This window comes from Melospiza melodia, chromosome 2 (genome assembly GCF_035770615.1).
Source record: "Melospiza melodia melodia isolate bMelMel2 chromosome 2, bMelMel2.pri, whole genome shotgun sequence".
Lineage (NCBI taxonomy): Eukaryota > Metazoa > Chordata > Aves > Passeriformes > Passerellidae > Melospiza > Melospiza melodia.
Window position 1 is genome coordinate 7,077,837 of NC_086195.1, and position 17,998 is coordinate 7,095,834.

General features: G+C 36.5%; 1 protein-coding gene across 9 annotated transcripts in view; it reads right to left on the minus strand.

Moving 5' to 3' along the window:
• The window catches only part of KDM6A (lysine demethylase 6A), a 152,120-nt gene that overhangs the window by 39,048 nt on the left and 95,074 nt on the right, over positions 1-17,998 (minus strand). For 3 of the 9 annotated variants that reach the window (XM_063181695.1, XM_063181703.1, XM_063181689.1), the window contains exons 8-17: positions 16,984-17,018; positions 13,384-13,477; positions 8,513-8,639; positions 5,894-5,992; positions 5,322-5,541; positions 4,619-4,753; positions 4,022-4,177; positions 3,270-3,365; positions 1,211-1,315; positions 246-641 (exon numbers count right to left, since the gene is read on the minus strand). In XM_063181695.1, the coding sequence (XP_063037765.1) occupies positions 246-641; positions 1,211-1,315; positions 3,270-3,365; positions 4,022-4,177; positions 4,619-4,753; positions 5,322-5,541; positions 5,894-5,992; positions 8,513-8,639; positions 13,384-13,477; positions 16,984-17,018 (1,463 nt within the window). The remainder of the gene's footprint in view (positions 1-245; positions 642-1,210; positions 1,316-3,269; positions 3,366-4,021; positions 4,178-4,618; positions 4,754-5,321; positions 5,542-5,893; positions 5,993-8,512; positions 8,640-13,383; positions 13,478-16,983; positions 17,019-17,998) is intronic. The other 6 variants (XM_063181710.1, XM_063181721.1, XM_063181718.1 and 3 more) reach the window with 3 other exon arrangements.

Below are 17,998 nucleotides of genomic sequence, written 5' to 3' on the forward strand. Positions count from 1 at the left end.
AGATATAGATATAGATATAGATATAGATATAGATATAGATATAGATATAGATATAGATATAGATATAGATATAGATATAGATATAGATATAGATATAGATAGTGGCGTGCAGCTTTAACCTCTGTTTTATTTGACTCTATGCCATCACCTCTAGGGAAAAAGTGCTTTTACAAATGAGAGCCCTGCAGCAGTGAGCTGCCCAGGAAGGCTGCTGAGTGCACCCCAGGAGCAAAGTGAAGCTGTACCTGAGTGGAGTTGGATAGTTGGTTTTTCCACGGCTCCTCTGCGCTGCTGGTCAGGTTTGTGCGGTTATGAGGTAGAGAGAGTGCGTTTCGCTGCAGGTAAGGCACGTTTCCATTACTTCCACTTTCTGTTATGTGATTATTGCCTATCAAAATAGTGTCTGTACTACCCAGCGTTCTTGCTGTGCTGCAGGGAACGGGGCCTGCTGGAAAGGGTCCATTAGCCAGAGGCTGCCCGGGGCAGGCGGGACGGATTCCACGCTGAGCGACGTTAGGCACTCTGGTCAGAGCAACCTGAGGCTGCTGGCCAGAGACAGAGTTTGTAGGCAGTGATGAATCAGCTGTTGGCCCGTTAGGAATTCCAGTAGATCGTACCTGTGCAACTCCTGTTTGTCTCATCTAGTGGAACATGAACAAAGCACAACAAGGTTGGCTGCGGAACTGAGAAAGGAAGGGTCGTACAAGGTTTGTGTATTTTACTGCACTGGTCAGTTCCAATTTTGTCCTCATTTTAAGATCTTTACAGCTGTTTTTGAGAACTGTCAGGCTCATAAAAATGCTGAGCAAATGTTAAGTAAAACTATCAGTACAATTTTTTCTTGGCCATTCAGTCTGAATGTTTTACTGCTGATTCTGGACAGAGAGGGAGAGAGAAGTGAACAGTGACAGGACGAGAGAAAAGCTGTTACTACAGCCAAGTGTTTTCAAGCAGAACTGCTTTTAGATATGTCCACTCATGTTACTTTGAAAACTTTTACATTAACCAACTGCCCTATAATAAAACACATCTAAACTCATTATGTTTCAACCACTAATCCACAACTATCCTTTATCCAAAAAAAAATTACCGTAACACAGCAAAGGGCATGACAACTCTGTACAGCAGAAATTCTTCAGAATTCTAGAAACACAACAGTCTCCATTACTGACAAAAGTGTTGTAGGTAAGAAAAATAGTTTTGTTCTCACCTGCTGGTGTTGCTGCATCAAGACAAACTGACTCTCCAGCTGTTCCAGCATAAGTTTCTGTGCTGGATTTAGATTATTTCGGTTTGCACGCAGCTGTTCCAAGTGCTAAAAAAACAGCAGTGTGGTTTATAATCATTAAAATTGCATGGGCTTTTTAATAACTTTCTTGCATTAAATACTAAAAAGTATCCATGAAGGTAAGACTTAAAAAGCTGAAAATAATCTACATTTCTGTTACAGACTCAAAAGTTTTTCAAGACTCTCTCCTGCAAACAAATCCTATCACAATTTACTAAAATTAAAAAGACTCTGTAAATTATTTGAGTGTATAATTATTACTGCCACACTAAAATTGAGTCTGCTGGTACCATAAAAGAAAACTACATTCAAGTATGATTATACAGAATTCTTATCATAATTATGTGCATTTTAACACCTTTTTGTATTGTGTTATTCTTTTATTAATACTGTTCATCACAAAGTGAATTAAACCTATAGGCACACATGAAAACTTCTCCTGAAAATAATAAAAAAAAAAAAACAAACAGAAAATTGTATGATTTAATTAGCAAGAGCAACATCTTAAGTTATCACATTGATCTTGTTTGCAACTGATAAGTTTAGGTATCTTATTGCCAAAAATTTTGATGTCTTTACTTATTTAAAAACACTCAGCACTCTGCAACATTCTACCAGTAAGTCTGCTGCTGCTAAGTGGTGTGACTTAAAAAGCAGATGAAGATGGTTCATGCCAAAATCCCTGGATTAACAGTACCTTCCATTCTGAATTCCCTTTGGAGGGGAGTGCAATAAATAATATATAAATATATATATACACACACACATTTATGCATGTATATGTAACACACCATATCCATCCAGCCCTTGAATTGCCAATTTTGAAAGGCCAACTTTGAAGATGCAATAAAGGCTTTTTTATTCACTCTCCTCTTGCATCATACATTTCTGGCTTTCCTTTTTATATGTGCTGGAACCCTGTCAGGCTATTGCCAGCACATCCAGCCTACTGTACTCAAGAGAGGCCTACTGAGGTTCTGCTTAGAGAAGGAAGTTGGATCTGCAAAAAGGTGAGATTGAAAAGGGGAAAAAGTAGTCAAATATAAAATAAGCAGAGAGAAATAATGAGAAAATAAGCAGAGAAAAATAATGAGAATGAAATCATGAGAGAAAGAGAATGACTGAGGAAGAACCAAAGGGGTGGGGAGGCAGGAGAAGGAGGGAGGGAAAATTATACAGTATAATAAAGCTAATATTGTTCAGACAGAGAAACAGCTGAAGAACTATATTGGAATTGAGGGGAACATTGCTCAGTTAATGAGAATGCTTTCTGCCTCTGCACTGTGCTCCCTTCTATTTCTCTTTGCATCCAAAGCATGTGCAATGCATGGGTAAAATTTTCCAGCAGGGCCTGATTTTCAATACATGGAATTCCTGCTGAACTCACTGCATGCCCTAATGAAGTGACAACAAAATTTCCTGACAAAAACCACCCAAAATAAGATTTCCAAACTAAAATCTAGCATTTCATATAATTGTATTAGGTGACATATAATACAGAAAAGCAGCAGCAGATTTCATTTGAGTAATAATTTCATAGAATGTGCTTATTTGTTTATGCAATTTGATACAAGAAGCAACCTCAGAGGAAAGGATGATATTACAACAATACTTCCACACCTCTTTCAATATCACCCACACTACAGCAAGACACAAAACTCACTTTGCACACAGGTGTGACAATTTGCACATCTGTCTTTAAAACATCATAAGAAAAAAGAGTTACTGTAGGTACTTTATAAATTATAGAATTCATACAATGTAAGTGTTCAGCTTCTGCTGGAGATGATTTAGTTTACTACTAGAATTTATCTCACATAGAGAGGCCACAAATATTAGAACTTGAACTATACCCTGGGAAGTATTTTACAGTGAATTTCAAGAATGTGACACCAGAACATGTCCCAAGTTTATTTTCTTCAAAGGAAGAAAGAAAGAAACAAAATATTTAACAGAGCTTCTGAAGATCTCCCATACATACCTGTAATTTCTGTGGTGTCAAGCACCAAGAATGAATTTGTTGCTGTACAGGAGGATGTGACACTGTATGGCCACTGCTCCAAACATCTGAAGTATTCTGAGAGAAAATGGTACATTAAAATGTGTGACTATCAAAGGGCCAACATAGTTTCTTTTACTATCTAGATTTTATCCTATTTATGAAAGAACTAGTAATTGTTTCAAGAACAATAATATAAAAATATATAATAGTAAGAATGTACTAAAATAACCAAGTCTCATTCTACCATTCCCAACAGTATCAGAGTAGTCTGAGGAAAAAGATAATGATACCTAATACCATAAGGAGAAACAAGCAAATCAAATTATGCAATTAACTTAAATGTATGCTACTTTTAAAACTGAATACTTTATCTACTGTAACACTATTACGTGATGATGAAACACTTGAATTCTAAATATAAGCAAAGGCAATAGACAGGATGACATGATTGTCTCCCTCTCAATCATCAGACTACAACTCTACTTCTTCACTGACACAACTACAACTGCAGTATAGGGCCACCAATGTGCACTGCCCTTATGCAGCTCCTGCCTAAGCTGGAATCTGATCAAACACACCACTGAAAAATGTTTTTTAAAATTTCTGAAAACATTCCCCACCTTGATGCCAAAGGATTAAAATTTACAGCACAAATGGTGCATGCTGTATCATTTCAATGCATATTTTCCATATAATTTTGGTAGGGGGCTCTAGTTCATCAGAATATATACCTTTGTTGGACTAGATGTTCTTTTCCTCTTGGCAGGACTGGTCAGGTCATCTACTTGGCTAGAAGGAATCATGTGTAGTGGCAAGGATTGCTGTGAAATTGGTGTTTGAGTGAGGCCTAGTACAGGTTCAGTATTTGGATGATGAGGTTTACAAGCCTAAGAATCACAGAAGGAAGACAAAAATATGGTTCTATATATTCTTAATGCTTTCCTTTCAATTTTATAATTTTAACAGCCCACATACATTAAAAGGGCCGAGTAGATATTCTGAAGCTGATCTCAATAACTGAAAAATCAGTTTCCATATGGTCATCAATGGAGGAATGTGTACCTTTCATGGGATTATTAAACCACTGCAGCATTTCTATTTAAGATGAAATCTTTTAAAATCATGAAAATCCACAAAGGTTCTAAATTGGTACCCCCATATTTCTCCCACATTATCGGGAGCTCCTTGATCTAATATCCCTCTGCAAATAAATCAAAGGCTTCTTTTAATCAAAGCCAATCCTGTGCTCAATAAAATAAGCTTGACCACTACAGATTGTAAAGAACCCTTAAAGCTGGGCACCTGCAGAACATAACCCAACTTCTCACCTGCTGTGCTGTGTTCATGGCACCCTGCCTGGAGGTAAGCTCTGCGGGGATTGGTAGGCTCCATGCCTCCTCAATACTAGGAAGTAATTTAGTTTTATTCTGTAGACTACCTTGTGGAAGGTTACACAACTGAGCCTAGGAAAAATTATGTAAAAAGCAAATTTAACACAAGCCTACTTTAGTAAGAGCAAGTCCATGAAATCTTCCTAAATGCTGTAGCTAATTATGTCTTAAAGAGAGGACAGATTTAAAATTTTGGGGTTTAGAAAGGTGCTAGGTATAAAGAGGGTAACCAGAATATAAACCTTTGTGAGAATCAGAACAAAGATGAGCTCTGGATTCAGAGGTCTCATAATTCCTTTTTTCTGAAATTGCAAACAAGAGTGAAAGATAGTGTGGTGTGTATTCTCACTATATGTTATGAGAACTTAAAAATGTAGACAAATACAAAGAAAAAAGCAAAATGATGTAAAACAGTATGCTTTGATTACATGTGCAAAATAGGGTTTATAAGGAATTAAGTTCCACTTAAAAATGAAGAAATAAAATATTACAGGCTATGATATGCTTACAGTACACATGAAAACAGGTTAAACACACCACAAACAACTGCAAGTTAAACTCCAAGTGTGTGACTTCTCCCCTCCCCTGTGCTCTGTGTGTTTGAAGAGCATTTCAACCCTGCTTAAAACATTCGTTTTACCTGTAAATACTTTATCCGTGCTGCAAGTGCAGAGGTATTACTACAATTTTTGCTCCTAGTTGCATTTAAGTAGCATTTAATGGCATCCTGAGGCTGGTTGCAGGACTCATAGAGTGTGCCTAGGTCCATCCAGGCTGCAGCATGGCCATGGTCCAATTGTACAGCACAGATATAGGCCTGTAAAGCATCCATAGGCTGATTTTGCTGTTGGTACAGCACACTGAATAGAAAGATTAGTGAAGTGGAGAATTAATAACAAAGTCAAGACACAGGAAACTCAAATATACACATCCCTCCCCAACCCCTTAATAAATGTTGGCATTATATAAACCCCAGTTATAAGAAGAAATATATACAATTTTAACATTGTATGTAACATTTTCAGCATTTTAAAACACTGAGAAAGCAAATATTAATTCATTATTTAAACTTTAAATCAGACAAGTCTGACAACATGGGTGTGTAAATAAAAAAGACTTTACAGTCCCTCTGAGTTCACAAAAAGCTGATATTCTTTATTTATATATATTAGCATGGAATGATATAATTGTATTATCCTGTATAATTCTTACCCTATTGAACACCATGTATCTGCACTTGCTTCTGATTTATCAATAGACTGCCTATAAGATATAAAGGCATCCTGAACTTTCCCAATACTTGAATAGCACCTGGGAGAAGAAAAGAAAGAGCTTTGGTAGTATTTATAGAAGGTAATCATTGAGAGCATGGCTTACCAAGACTGATCTGATAAATGTTAAGTCATGCAAATACACACTCAACATTTGCTGTTTCTGAATGCCAGGCACAAGCAAACTCCAACATCTCAACATGTATTACTAATTATTTATTTAAGCCCCCCAAATCTACTTAAACTCTGGATTACTACATTTGTAAGGAAAACAGTCATCCCACATTTGATAGACTTGCATTTCTTTCACTGGTGATACCTTATCAGTCAATAAAAACACTATTTATCTACAGACAGCATTACAGTGAAACAATTAAGTTACCTATTTCATCAAACAAGTGGTTATAAAACTTAATGCTCTACAAAACAGAATTATTGAGAGATAATTCTGACCAACTCAACCAGGATGGTCCCTGACTGCTTGAGAGGATTTGTATGTGCATTTCTTGCATCTCACTCATATTCAAGTAATGAACAAACCAGTTACTTGTACTGCATATAGAGAGCATCAAATTTTGTAAAAGGTTGTGTGATTCTGTGTTTTTTTATATGTCTTACTTTAATTCCCCATGTACAAATTCAAAGATATTATGGCATTAGAGAACTGCAGTTATACCGCATAGAGCAATACCTACACTTCTAAAATTAAAAGCTCCAAATAAAGCCAAATCCAAATATCCATATATATATATATTTACTAGTTTAATCAACAATAACTCTGTCCTGTATTGTTTGTAACAATTTTCCCTGTTGGAATAGAAACTGACAACTCTCAAAATATATAAATAATAATAGAAAATTTATTCTAGTAAATCATAAAAAACAAGCAGAACAGTACAGGCAAAGGTCTGTCAAACATGCTACATTCTTTCAAGTATTTTTGAGGCACACTAGGAAATGAAAACAATAAAACATAGCATTACTTTGCCTAAAATCCATTCCATTAAGTCTGAATACAGTGTTACAGGAGAATGTTTTAATGTCAATCTAACCCAATGTCCAACAGACACGTTTCACTCTGCCTGGGTATCACACACACAAAGCCTCTCATTAGAGTAGCATTAACATTAGGCCCCCACAAAACTTTGGCAGATGGAGTTTTTCCAGTGGGAGACAAAGATAAGAAACAGCTTTGACCAACTTGTTATCTGGTTTGGACAACCAGCAGAGGAAGGAACAGCACAAGGGAATACACGAGGAGGGGAAAAAGAGTGAATGCACAACCCCATAACCCTCCTGCTCTTCTGCCAGAGAATGGACTGGAGAAGTGGGGCACAGAAACATTTTTGGTCTAGTCCTCCCTGCAAAGAAACAAATGCTCCCACTGATTTTTTCACCCCATTTCCTGAATTGTCCCCCTTGTCTGCAGGGTCACTGACCACTGAGAGCAGAGCACAGCAGCTGCACGTGTGGAGGAACTCCAGCTCCATCCTGCCTGAAAACTCAACTTGCTCAAGTCACCTGGAATGGGACTACTGAAGAAAAACAGGATTTTAGCCCAGTGGAAGATGCACAGGATTATCCCTGGCTCATTTTCCCTCTTCCCTCCACACCTGCCCTGCCCCTCTGCCCCACACACTCAGTGCTGGCTGGAGATCCCTGTCTTACAGGAACAGCTGGAGAAATATTATGAGCATGACAAAATCAAAAATGGGTTCCAGCTGTATGTGACCAAAATCCCCAAGAAAGTCAGCTGGAAGACACTGAGGTTAGGATATTCATTTTATTTTTGCCTCATTTTTTTAAAATGTATTCCTCAACAGAACGGATGTGTTCACATATGGACTTGAATGGCCCTCAAAGCTTTCTCCAAAACCTGAGTATTTCAATAGTTACTGCTGGCTTAAGCGAAGTACTCAATGTTCTCAAAAAGCAGACCAGAAAAACTCAACAAATTTGTATTATTTACATCTGGGAATGTTATTTTTCAAGTAAAAAATGCTGTCAAAGGTTACAAAATTAATTGAACACTTAAATAGACACTAGAATGGATCAGTCTGAGCCATACATTGCCATGCATGCCCTTTAAAAATGGATGTCTGCCTAGGAAAATATTTGTATTTCAGTGCAAAAACTGAGATTAGGAGGGAGATTCTGAGAAAATAAAAAGAGAAAGAATTATGAAAAAGGTATGAAGAAAACTAACAACATTCAGAGAGGATTTACAAAAAAATAGGGAGAAAAACAGGTAAAAGCAGGCTGGATATATTCAGATTACTGTAAATGTGTAGACTGAATAATAACTACAAAAAAGCAGAGCCACTTGGGTAACATACTTCATTTCAACTTCTAATCTTTGTTCATCCCAAGTATGTTAGCACCTTGTCTTTTCACACACTTCCCAGAAAACTTAAGATTTCAGTAGATATATACATACTTTCCCTTCATTTTTCCTCTGACAGAATTAAGAAGAAAAACAATATAAGATACTCACAATAACGAGTATCCTCAGAAAAAACTTTACTAATATAGTTAAAATGTCTATAAAATCTTTTCTCACCTTCCAAGGAAATACCAGGATTGACCAGAATTTGGATCTGCTTCTAGAGATTTCTGGAGATACTGTATAGCATAGCTTTCCTTGGTTGCCTTGTCTCCAAGCTGATCCACGGTGTGATGCATCCAGCCTGCAAAAACAATCCACAAATGGGAGAAATGAAATTTTCCAAGACCATTGAACACTCTGGCACAGCAGGAATTTGTAGCATTGGTGTCTCTTTAAAAATAAGAATATCAAGCAATAAAGCCACTTATACATACATGACAAAGTTTTAATAACTTTTAAAGTTCTATACTAAAATTACAGGACAAAAAAGACTCAAAGTTAAAATTACTTTCATGTAGTTTTAAAGACCTTTTTTGGGTTTAAATGATTTTCTAAGAGATAAGGAGCACAATTATGAACTGCTCAATCTTCTACGAAAAAAGTGAATATTAATATCTTTCCTCTTCTGAACACAGATACCTTCCCTGACATTGTGAAAAATGCCACCATTTTCTCTGTAACACATAGCAGTTATGGTTTTTATACATATACATATATATATACACACACACACACACATATATATATATAAAAAACGCATATTATCTACACATTATCTTGTTTACTCTTTTTCTTCTAAATCCTTGTGTTTGTCCCATATCTGCATTTGGACTAAGAATTTTTGCATCTCCACTTGAATCTTTCTTACATTGTCATTTCCTCCTCATGAATACAACGTATTTTCCATTCACCTTGACAAACGCCATCACCTCTCATCTACATAACAAATTAATCTAACCACACACGTCATATTCTTTCAAATGCCTTTTCTTCTTTCATTACATTAGACAAATTATTCATCCCCACTTTAAAGGCCTCCTACAACCCATCCTCCCCAATAATATTTTACATGCTATTAAAATGCATTTCTGCTCTAGCACTGATGCAAGGCTTGGTTTCCACTTCAAACAAAGCACCTTCATCACCTTTCTCCAGCTGCTCCTCATCTGCCTCCAAGCTCAGATGGAATTCCTTCAAGCAGCCACAAAACCATCTCACTGCTGTTCATACAATGAGTACAAACAAGGAAATCTTTTGTGGCCAGCAGCTGACTTGCTGAAATCACTGCATACCACAGGGCTCAGCAATGTCTTGCTGTTTGCTCAATAGCCATGTATTTGTCTTAACAAGCCACTGCTTTTCAGAAAATACTGTAAAATATAAGATGTGACAGAAGACTGTCCCTGTCACACCCATAAACAGCTCCTTGGGGAACGCTATGACACCAATTTCATAAACTTTGTATAAAGTTCTGGTTAATGACAGAGTTGAGCACACACCTGCACTGCCTGTCCATTTTAAACTTCTGAGAGCTAAACATTCAGCACCCTAAGTTTGTGCTTTTTGATGAAGTCTAACTGCACAAACAGGCAAGACTGAGAAGGAGCTGATGGGTATTTGCAAGTTCACCTCACTCTCTGTAATTACACTTTCCTTTATGATTTTTATTCTACCTGTTTGATACAGCTCACTTTTTCATTCATTGTTAACAGACACCACCCTTCTGCAAATGGAATGCAAACTTCCAAACTTTAACAAAGACAGTCAAAAACAAGATCACAGCTACTGAACATTTGCCTGAGGTGGTCTCGGAAATATCACCTGAAAATTATGGTCACAAGCACAAGTTCAAATATTTCATGGACTGCAAGAAATGCCAGGTAAGGAGTCAAGTGGTTACCGTGCTGAAAAAAGTGTTTTGTCTTGACTGAAAATCAATCAAGTAAAAAATCTAACAGTCAGGGGGAGAGGGGAATAAAAATACCCAGTGATTTTTGCAGTCACATAACACGACTTTGTGTCATTAAATTAATAAACAAGCTATGATTTTGATTCAAATCCTAAGCCTCTGAAGTTCTTCAGCATACAGAAAATACTCATGCTTTAAGGAAAAAAAGGCTTCTCTGAGGTTAGTTATTGGAATTCACCTGAGTAAGTGTGCATTAAGGATTTATGTACCAGGTGCTGTTCCAGACAAAGCTTGAGATAAAGATAATAGTAAAGGAATTATGAACAATGGTAAAAAAAGACATTAAACAATTTCCTTTATCTTTAGAAATGTTGTGTGCCTATTTTCTGTTTCATCAGAACCTTGCTGGATTGAAAGATAACATGTTGTATCTTTGTGAGATCTTTACTGAGGTTCACTGATAAAAAAGAACAAGTCTATTTCTAGAAGACAGAAATGAGAACCAGCAATCCCTATCTGGCTTCTCTGCTGAAACAAGGGCTGCTTCCCAATTTTATCTTCCTGCACAGGGAGTTGAAAAAGGCAGAAAGCAAGAAAGGGAGAGCAAACACAAGTTTTCCACTAGAATAACACAGGCAGGGGAAACTGGATCTGTTCTTAAGCGTAAAATGAAGAATGTACATAAAGAAGGTGATGGAAAACCCCTAAGCTGTGCAGTTTCCCATTTGCAAGACCTATCTCCAACTCTCAACCAGCAAAACTGACTACTTTTCCACTGCTGGGACATTTTTAATATGATAAACCAAACCACAGACCTTGTCCACACATCACATATGCTCCATGCTCTTTTGCAGGTCTTTGTAATCTCATTTGGAACAGATTTGGAAAAAATCCCTCTGATGTGCTAGCCTAGCTCATGAGTCTTATTTTTTCATGCTTATCAATCATTCTCACACTGAACTTGTGGCAACCACTTTTTCTTTAGTAAATGTGAGTGTCTCTGGAGACATTAAATTCTTCCCCATTTCAGCACCTCAGATGCCTCATCCAATTTCAGAGACACCATCTAGGAATTCCCCCAGCCAAAAATAATTGGGACTGCGCTTGAGAACTCCAAGAAGTTTATGTTGTTCTTACACTCTTCCTTATCCAACAGCTGAATACAACTCAGGAAGGAATATTGGGACAGATTTGATCTTCAGTCTCATTAATTTAATGTCATTTTGGGCAAAGTGATGAAAAGAATTGTTGTCTGGAAAGCAAATGGAACAGCAAAGAGCAAGAAGGAAGATCTTACTGTGATGTCTACCTGAACTAGTCAGCACTCATCAGCTCAACTGGGTATGTGTTTATCTGGGAATCACAGGGCTCTCCCCCACACTCACAGCTTAGGAAGCCAGCAACCAGAGCAAAGATTTCAGTAATTCTCTCACAAGACAAGTAATTCTCTCTGAACTTGCCTAAATTCCAATCTGGCTCAACAAACATTAACTAGTGAAGGAAAATAAACAAAAGCTATTTTTAAACTGATTTTTTCTGTCAAAGTGGAAAAAAAAAAAAAAAAGAGTTCAATATACAAATACAAATATGTTTTGACTGGGTTTTGCAAGTAGCATTCTGGCAGATGGCAGGTATTCTCTATTATATTTTCTAAGCAGCAGTGCACCACCCAGACTGTGCTTCCTGAGGAGGTGTTTTTATAACCAGCTGCTAAAGACTAAATCTGTGATAAACACCAGACTCTGATAAATACCATGCTAACAGAGCAGAGCAAAGGAAAAGGCATTATTCCTTCAATGGTCCAGTTAAGACCACTCTATCCCTTTCTCCACATAGAAGCTAGCCACACAACAAAACTGGGTGACCTATGCTGATTGAATAAAGAGAGTTAATCCAGTTTTCAGACAGCAGACAATTCTCAAAGTCACTGCTCTTACTGCTAGCACAGAGACCTGTGGCAGGATTTTATGAATACAACCATGTGCCTTTGCTTCCATTGTGGCAACATACATCAAACAGAGATGAAAAAGAGCTGGTCAGCTCTTTTGAGAAGCCTGTCTTCCACTGATGAGATGCACAGCCTTTCTGGATGAAACTGCTGACAATTTATACTAGGTGACATAATACCAAGCTAAAAAAAAAATAAAATTCAAAGGGCTTACTGAGATGTAAGCAACACTGTCCAGTAACAGCAAAAAGAGCAACAGCCAGAGTCCTGCAGCAAACTCCTCCAGCAGTTTCACTTGTGATTTCACAGAGATGACTCAAAATTAGCCCACTGATTTTGACATTCTGTCACAGAGCACAAATTATCCCACTCCAAATCCATACACAACCTGCACCACAGAGAAAGAAAGCTCTGTGGCCATAACTTAATGCCAGTTACAAATTCCAGTTAAATGACCACTATGTGAAGAGGGGAAAAAAATAAAAATGGGCATAAGCAGGCTAAATTAATATTTAGAATAATAAATTGGATGAAGAACATGGAGAAGGTGAATGAAGGAGTTCTGTACTGGGTTGAACAATTTTAACAAAATATTCTGGAAATACTTTTATGTCGTATAGAGGATAAAAGCATTTTATTCTATACACTTTTTAGAAATTCTTGGCTAAAAATGGTTTATCAGCTTCCTATAAACACAGAATACGACAATTAAAAAAAATTCCTTTTCACTTTTTATGTGTTTTTTTTTAATGGCACCTGATGATAAACCTTTTAGTTACAGAAGCTGGTTTTCATTACACAGTATAATTATAGTGAAAGAAAAGGTAAATTTTTCAGTTGCCATGTTCGTCTAGTCTGACACAGTATTTAGGTTTTTTCAAGGGATGTTAGCAGAGGCAGAACAGAGAACACAGAATTCCAACTGCTGCCCTTTCTCTGAAAAACCACCCTCACTGCCCAAAATCTAATACGCAAGAGCTTTTTAATTTTGTAAGTTTAATCAAAATACTTTCCTCCTCTCTTATTTACTTGATTATCTACCTCTACATGTTCTATTTGGTGAAAATCTCACATACCATGTGCAGTGTGTCTAAGACTCTCTTTGGAAAAGGAGCCTTAAAAAACACTGCTGAAGGCAAAGATGGCAAAAACGAAACACAGAGGAAAATAAAAGTTAATTTTACATACCTAACTGCTGTAAGACAGTTGCTTTTACTTGTGCAGGAAGGTTTTCGATCTGCAAAAGCTGTTCATAAGCTTCCTTTGCAGAGTGATACTTTCTCTGCAAAAGGAAAAAAGTAAATGGATTAATCATAGAGCTTACAACAGATCACCAATAGCAACGATTTCACAGCACTGACAGCACACAAACACATTGACAAAAAATTCTAGAATTTTTTTTGCATACAGTGCATATGAAAGCTTTAATGAGTGACGTGTATATATGGTAAGAGAAAAACTTCTACAAATATAGTATTTAATAGAAATTGTCTACTTAAAAGAATTGAGGGAAATTTGCAAATTATTAAAATTTTGTCAACTCCTTATACATGCATTATCCTTCTTACACTACAATAGTGAATATTCTGCTTTTAAGGGGAGTACTTGAATGTGAATCTACATCTGAGAAAATCCCACAAAAATTCCCCCCAGGAAACTTGTAACAAAAACCAAGATCATCAGTAATTGGTGGCTGGCATAATTTTGCCTCTTTCCTTCCTTTGGCATATCTCAAGTGCCTCTTTCAAGATATTTGTTGTCCTAGTAAGAATCTCACCACATGCAGAATAAAAAGATATGCCTAGATAACGAAGGTTCAATATCTTATTATCTGCTGTATAGTTTAGGTGTGCCTACGATCTAGAAACACTCAATTTTCAATTCCCTACACAAACAGGTGTTGGTACAGGAAACCCATTTTCAGGTTAGGACTGGGGGTCTTTATTGACTTTTGTCAACTGTATGAGCTGTTTTGTGTATATTAAAGGTTAAGACTTGTCAATAATTATTTGATGAATTATTTGGTAATAATTTCAGCATTTATCTTTGCACTCCCTAACAACAGTTGCTTAAAAATGAATGTATTTTAAATGTTCCACTGTTCTGTGCCTCCTCTTCCACAAATATGCTTTTAGGTAATTCAACATTAGACTTCATTCTGGCAAAGAGATGAAGAGTGCATTAAAATAAATGGGGCCACCTAAATGCAAATGACTGTGGCTTAATTACATTTGTTTTAAGCAAGAAGAACACAGTAATCAGCATTGGTGTTTTGAAGGGACAACTGGGAAGAAAACTAAACAATTAAATGCCTAGAATTTAGAAATGTTATCAAGTTCTTGAAATCTCAAAATCACAAAAGACAAATTGGTGATTTAAAAACCTTATTCTAGTCAGGAAGAAAAATTAAAGCAGCAATTACATACTTTCAAATGGAACAAGGGGAAGTTGGTAGAAAAGATTTTTAATTGGTGTTCATGAAATGCAGACAACTGGTAAGAAAACAAATAATATAAATAAATAAAATATCCATGTCCAGCAAAAGAAAAACAATCAGGAAAAGATTTTAAATTTAGCATTGGGAACAAAATTTGTAGTTTATGACTATGAATGTTGAGCAAATGAATAGAAGTTCACTGTAGAGGATGACAGTGGAGGCAGCAATCCAGATGTCAAATTAGGTAAATATTAGTGCCTAACAGTCACACTTTATTAAAAAATATGTTTACAGGCTCAGGAGGTTTTAGAAAGGCCTTTTAAAATAGAGCACATTTTCCAGACCTAGATTATTTTTTACTTTTGTTATTTGTTGTATCATTTAATCTTTAGAAATCTGATTATCTACATGCCTTAAAATACTAACAAAACCTGTCCCCATGTTTACATTTGGTTTTATTTCATCAAATCAGAATGGTTTAGGTTGGAAAAGCACCTAAAAGATCATCTAATTCCAATGTCCTGCCATGGCAGGGACACCGTTCACTAAATGAGGTGGCTCAGAGCTCTGAGCTGGCCTGGGACACTCCCAGGGACAGGGACAGAGCACCCACAGCCTGTCCAGGGCCTCACCACCCTCACAGGGGAGAACTTTATGCCTCTAGCCTAATTCCAAAGTCCTTAATGTTTGGCTGCATCATGAATGGTCTTAGAAATGGAAAAGGGGAGGAGAACCCAATCCAGCATCTTTCTTTAGACACCATACAAGCCATCTCCCTTCCAGAGGTGAAATATTAGAAACCAGCATTAACATTAACCACTGCTAATTCTCATCAGCACCAGGCTTGTCTCTTGTCCAGAGCCTAGCAATCCATCTTTTAAAGTGCAGTATTGTGGTACTTAATTAAGAAATTAATTAACTTTTTCATAATATTAAGAGAGTATATAATTTTCAAGTATATGGAGGGGTTAGAATAACTGTTTCACTGTGTCCTGTAAAAGAAACCAAGCAACCACCCAGTCTCCAAAACCTCTCTAATTGTGTCAGAGGTAACATCCAGAATGAAGCCAGGACTCTTTTGGCTATCAGTTTGTCAAATTCCAGGAAACAAGATACCTCTCCCAAGCAGAGCTGTGAGACAAACCAAACCTAGGAGCAGAACGCACCAAAACTTTTCTGCTCTGATTTGCATTAGAACAAAGTTCCTGTAATTGTCAGTCAGAAAGCACAGCTTAAGCACAGCTACCACTGCTCACACTCTTATACAGGACCTGGAGTGTTTAACTTCCTTTTGATCGGCTGGAGTAAAGCAGAACTGAAGTGCTGAATGCAATCTGGATGGTAGCCAAGTAAGAACCACAACAATCCATGAACTTATGGATTAATGGTGCTTTGGGATGGCAGATTTCTGTCCTGTCATACAACTTTGCACCAAAAGAACTCAAAAGAAAAATACTCTGTTTATCAGATTCATATCTATTATTTATATAGAAATACTTCAGGCTATTTTTCACTGTGCCATCAAAAGACAGCACTTACTTTCTAACTGACTGGAAATATAGTTTGTCTGTCATCCATTTCATTTGCAACAGGTTTTGTTTCCATGTCACATCCTTTCCTCAGTCATATGACACCTATAAATGTGGCAAAAGGGCACAACATCTACATTATGTTACCAGTCAGACATAGCTGTCTCAGTAGCCACTTGGTTTCAATTTATTTATATTCTGGAAGCTCAGGGAGTGTTCTGTAATTTCCCAAAAGATTCACCTGAAAAGTTCTGTGGTAGGATTTGACCAAGAATTAGTAACACAGCTTTATTTGCTGTTGACCACAGATCCCTAATGCCACATGCATCAATTTGATTTGAAATTTAAAAACTTTTAAAATTGCACTTACATTGGAAAATTTCCTGTCTAATATACCAAATATACTTAAAAAGCACATGGACAACTGGTTGGGATTGATTCTGTGTGTGTATATGAGAAACAACATGAATTTATATAAATGAATTGAGAAATGTCACCTTCTAAAATCCACATATAACCTTTTATATATAAATAGAATCTCATAAAAGAATTTTCCTGAAAGTCGTATTTTGTGAAATTTTTTTTGCACTCAAAATGGGAGATTAGTAAATATATGCTTATTAAGATACCTATCCTATTTTACAGCATGAGACTCCACACAAAAAATATTTTCATTTTAGCCAAAGAAAGTCAAGTTTCTTGAGTGATTCAAGACTTTAGTCTAACATTACTAAAGCATCTACAATCTCAATTCCACAGACTGATCACATCACATAGTTTGAAACTCAACCACAATTTATGAAAATGAGCTTAAAAGCTTACCTGGATTTCATATAAGTGGGCAATGTGAAACTGAACTGTAAGAGTGGGAAAATCAAAATTATTAGTTTTAATGAACAATAGCAATTGCAATGTTTTGAAGTGAGGGATAAACAATGTTTCAAATTTATCAATGCAAACTCAAGACAAATTAGGTTTTGAAGATGCCAGAAGTATTTTTTTACATTGATATTTTACATTTAATATACCAGACCTGACAGAGAATGAATATTCTAAGAAAACACAAAAACTGCAAACAGATATTGAAAAAAACAGTCCATGGATTTTATTTGTGTTCTGAAACAGAGTGCATTAAGCTTTCAGTAAACTTGGCAATAAAATCTCTGGAAGCTGAGGTAAGAGAACACAGGTAGCATTTTCTGTACATATCCAAGCTAGAAATAAACATTTTTATTCAGCTGCCAAGAAAACTAGCTGGGTTGCAGAACATTATGTTACACACTGCCAGTTTTATATGGGATCTTAAATTTAGGTGTTTTTTCTTCCTTTTAGGAATTGTCTTTCCCTTGTTAAACTGAACCAGAAGTGTTAATTACAGGTGATACTTTGATTGTTACTGTTAAGCATTTTCAATTCCTCATACAAATTGTCCAGAATGCCATAAATACCACCAGCAGCCTGTGCAGGCAAGAAGATTGCTGGCTGGAGAAAGAAAAATGGGTTGTTCAAGAGTAAAAGCACAGAGAAAATTACCCTCACATAGCTCAAATCATCACAGAAAAGACTTGAGAACTGCTAACCTGGGCTATCCATGGAATGGTAGATAGCTAAAGATAATTGAGGTAAATGTAATCCTCATTCTGCTTTGATGAGGAAAGAAAAGTTCCTTTGAGACAGACTTCTGCACCATGTTTGTGAGGATTACAAGTAAGAAAATAACTGTGTTTGAGCCAAGCTCAATTTATTTCAATTACACAGATTCTCTCCCTTGAAGCTACAGGAAAGTGTGACACCAAATTACCATACAAACAGGTAATATGGAGCTCAGGGTTTCACT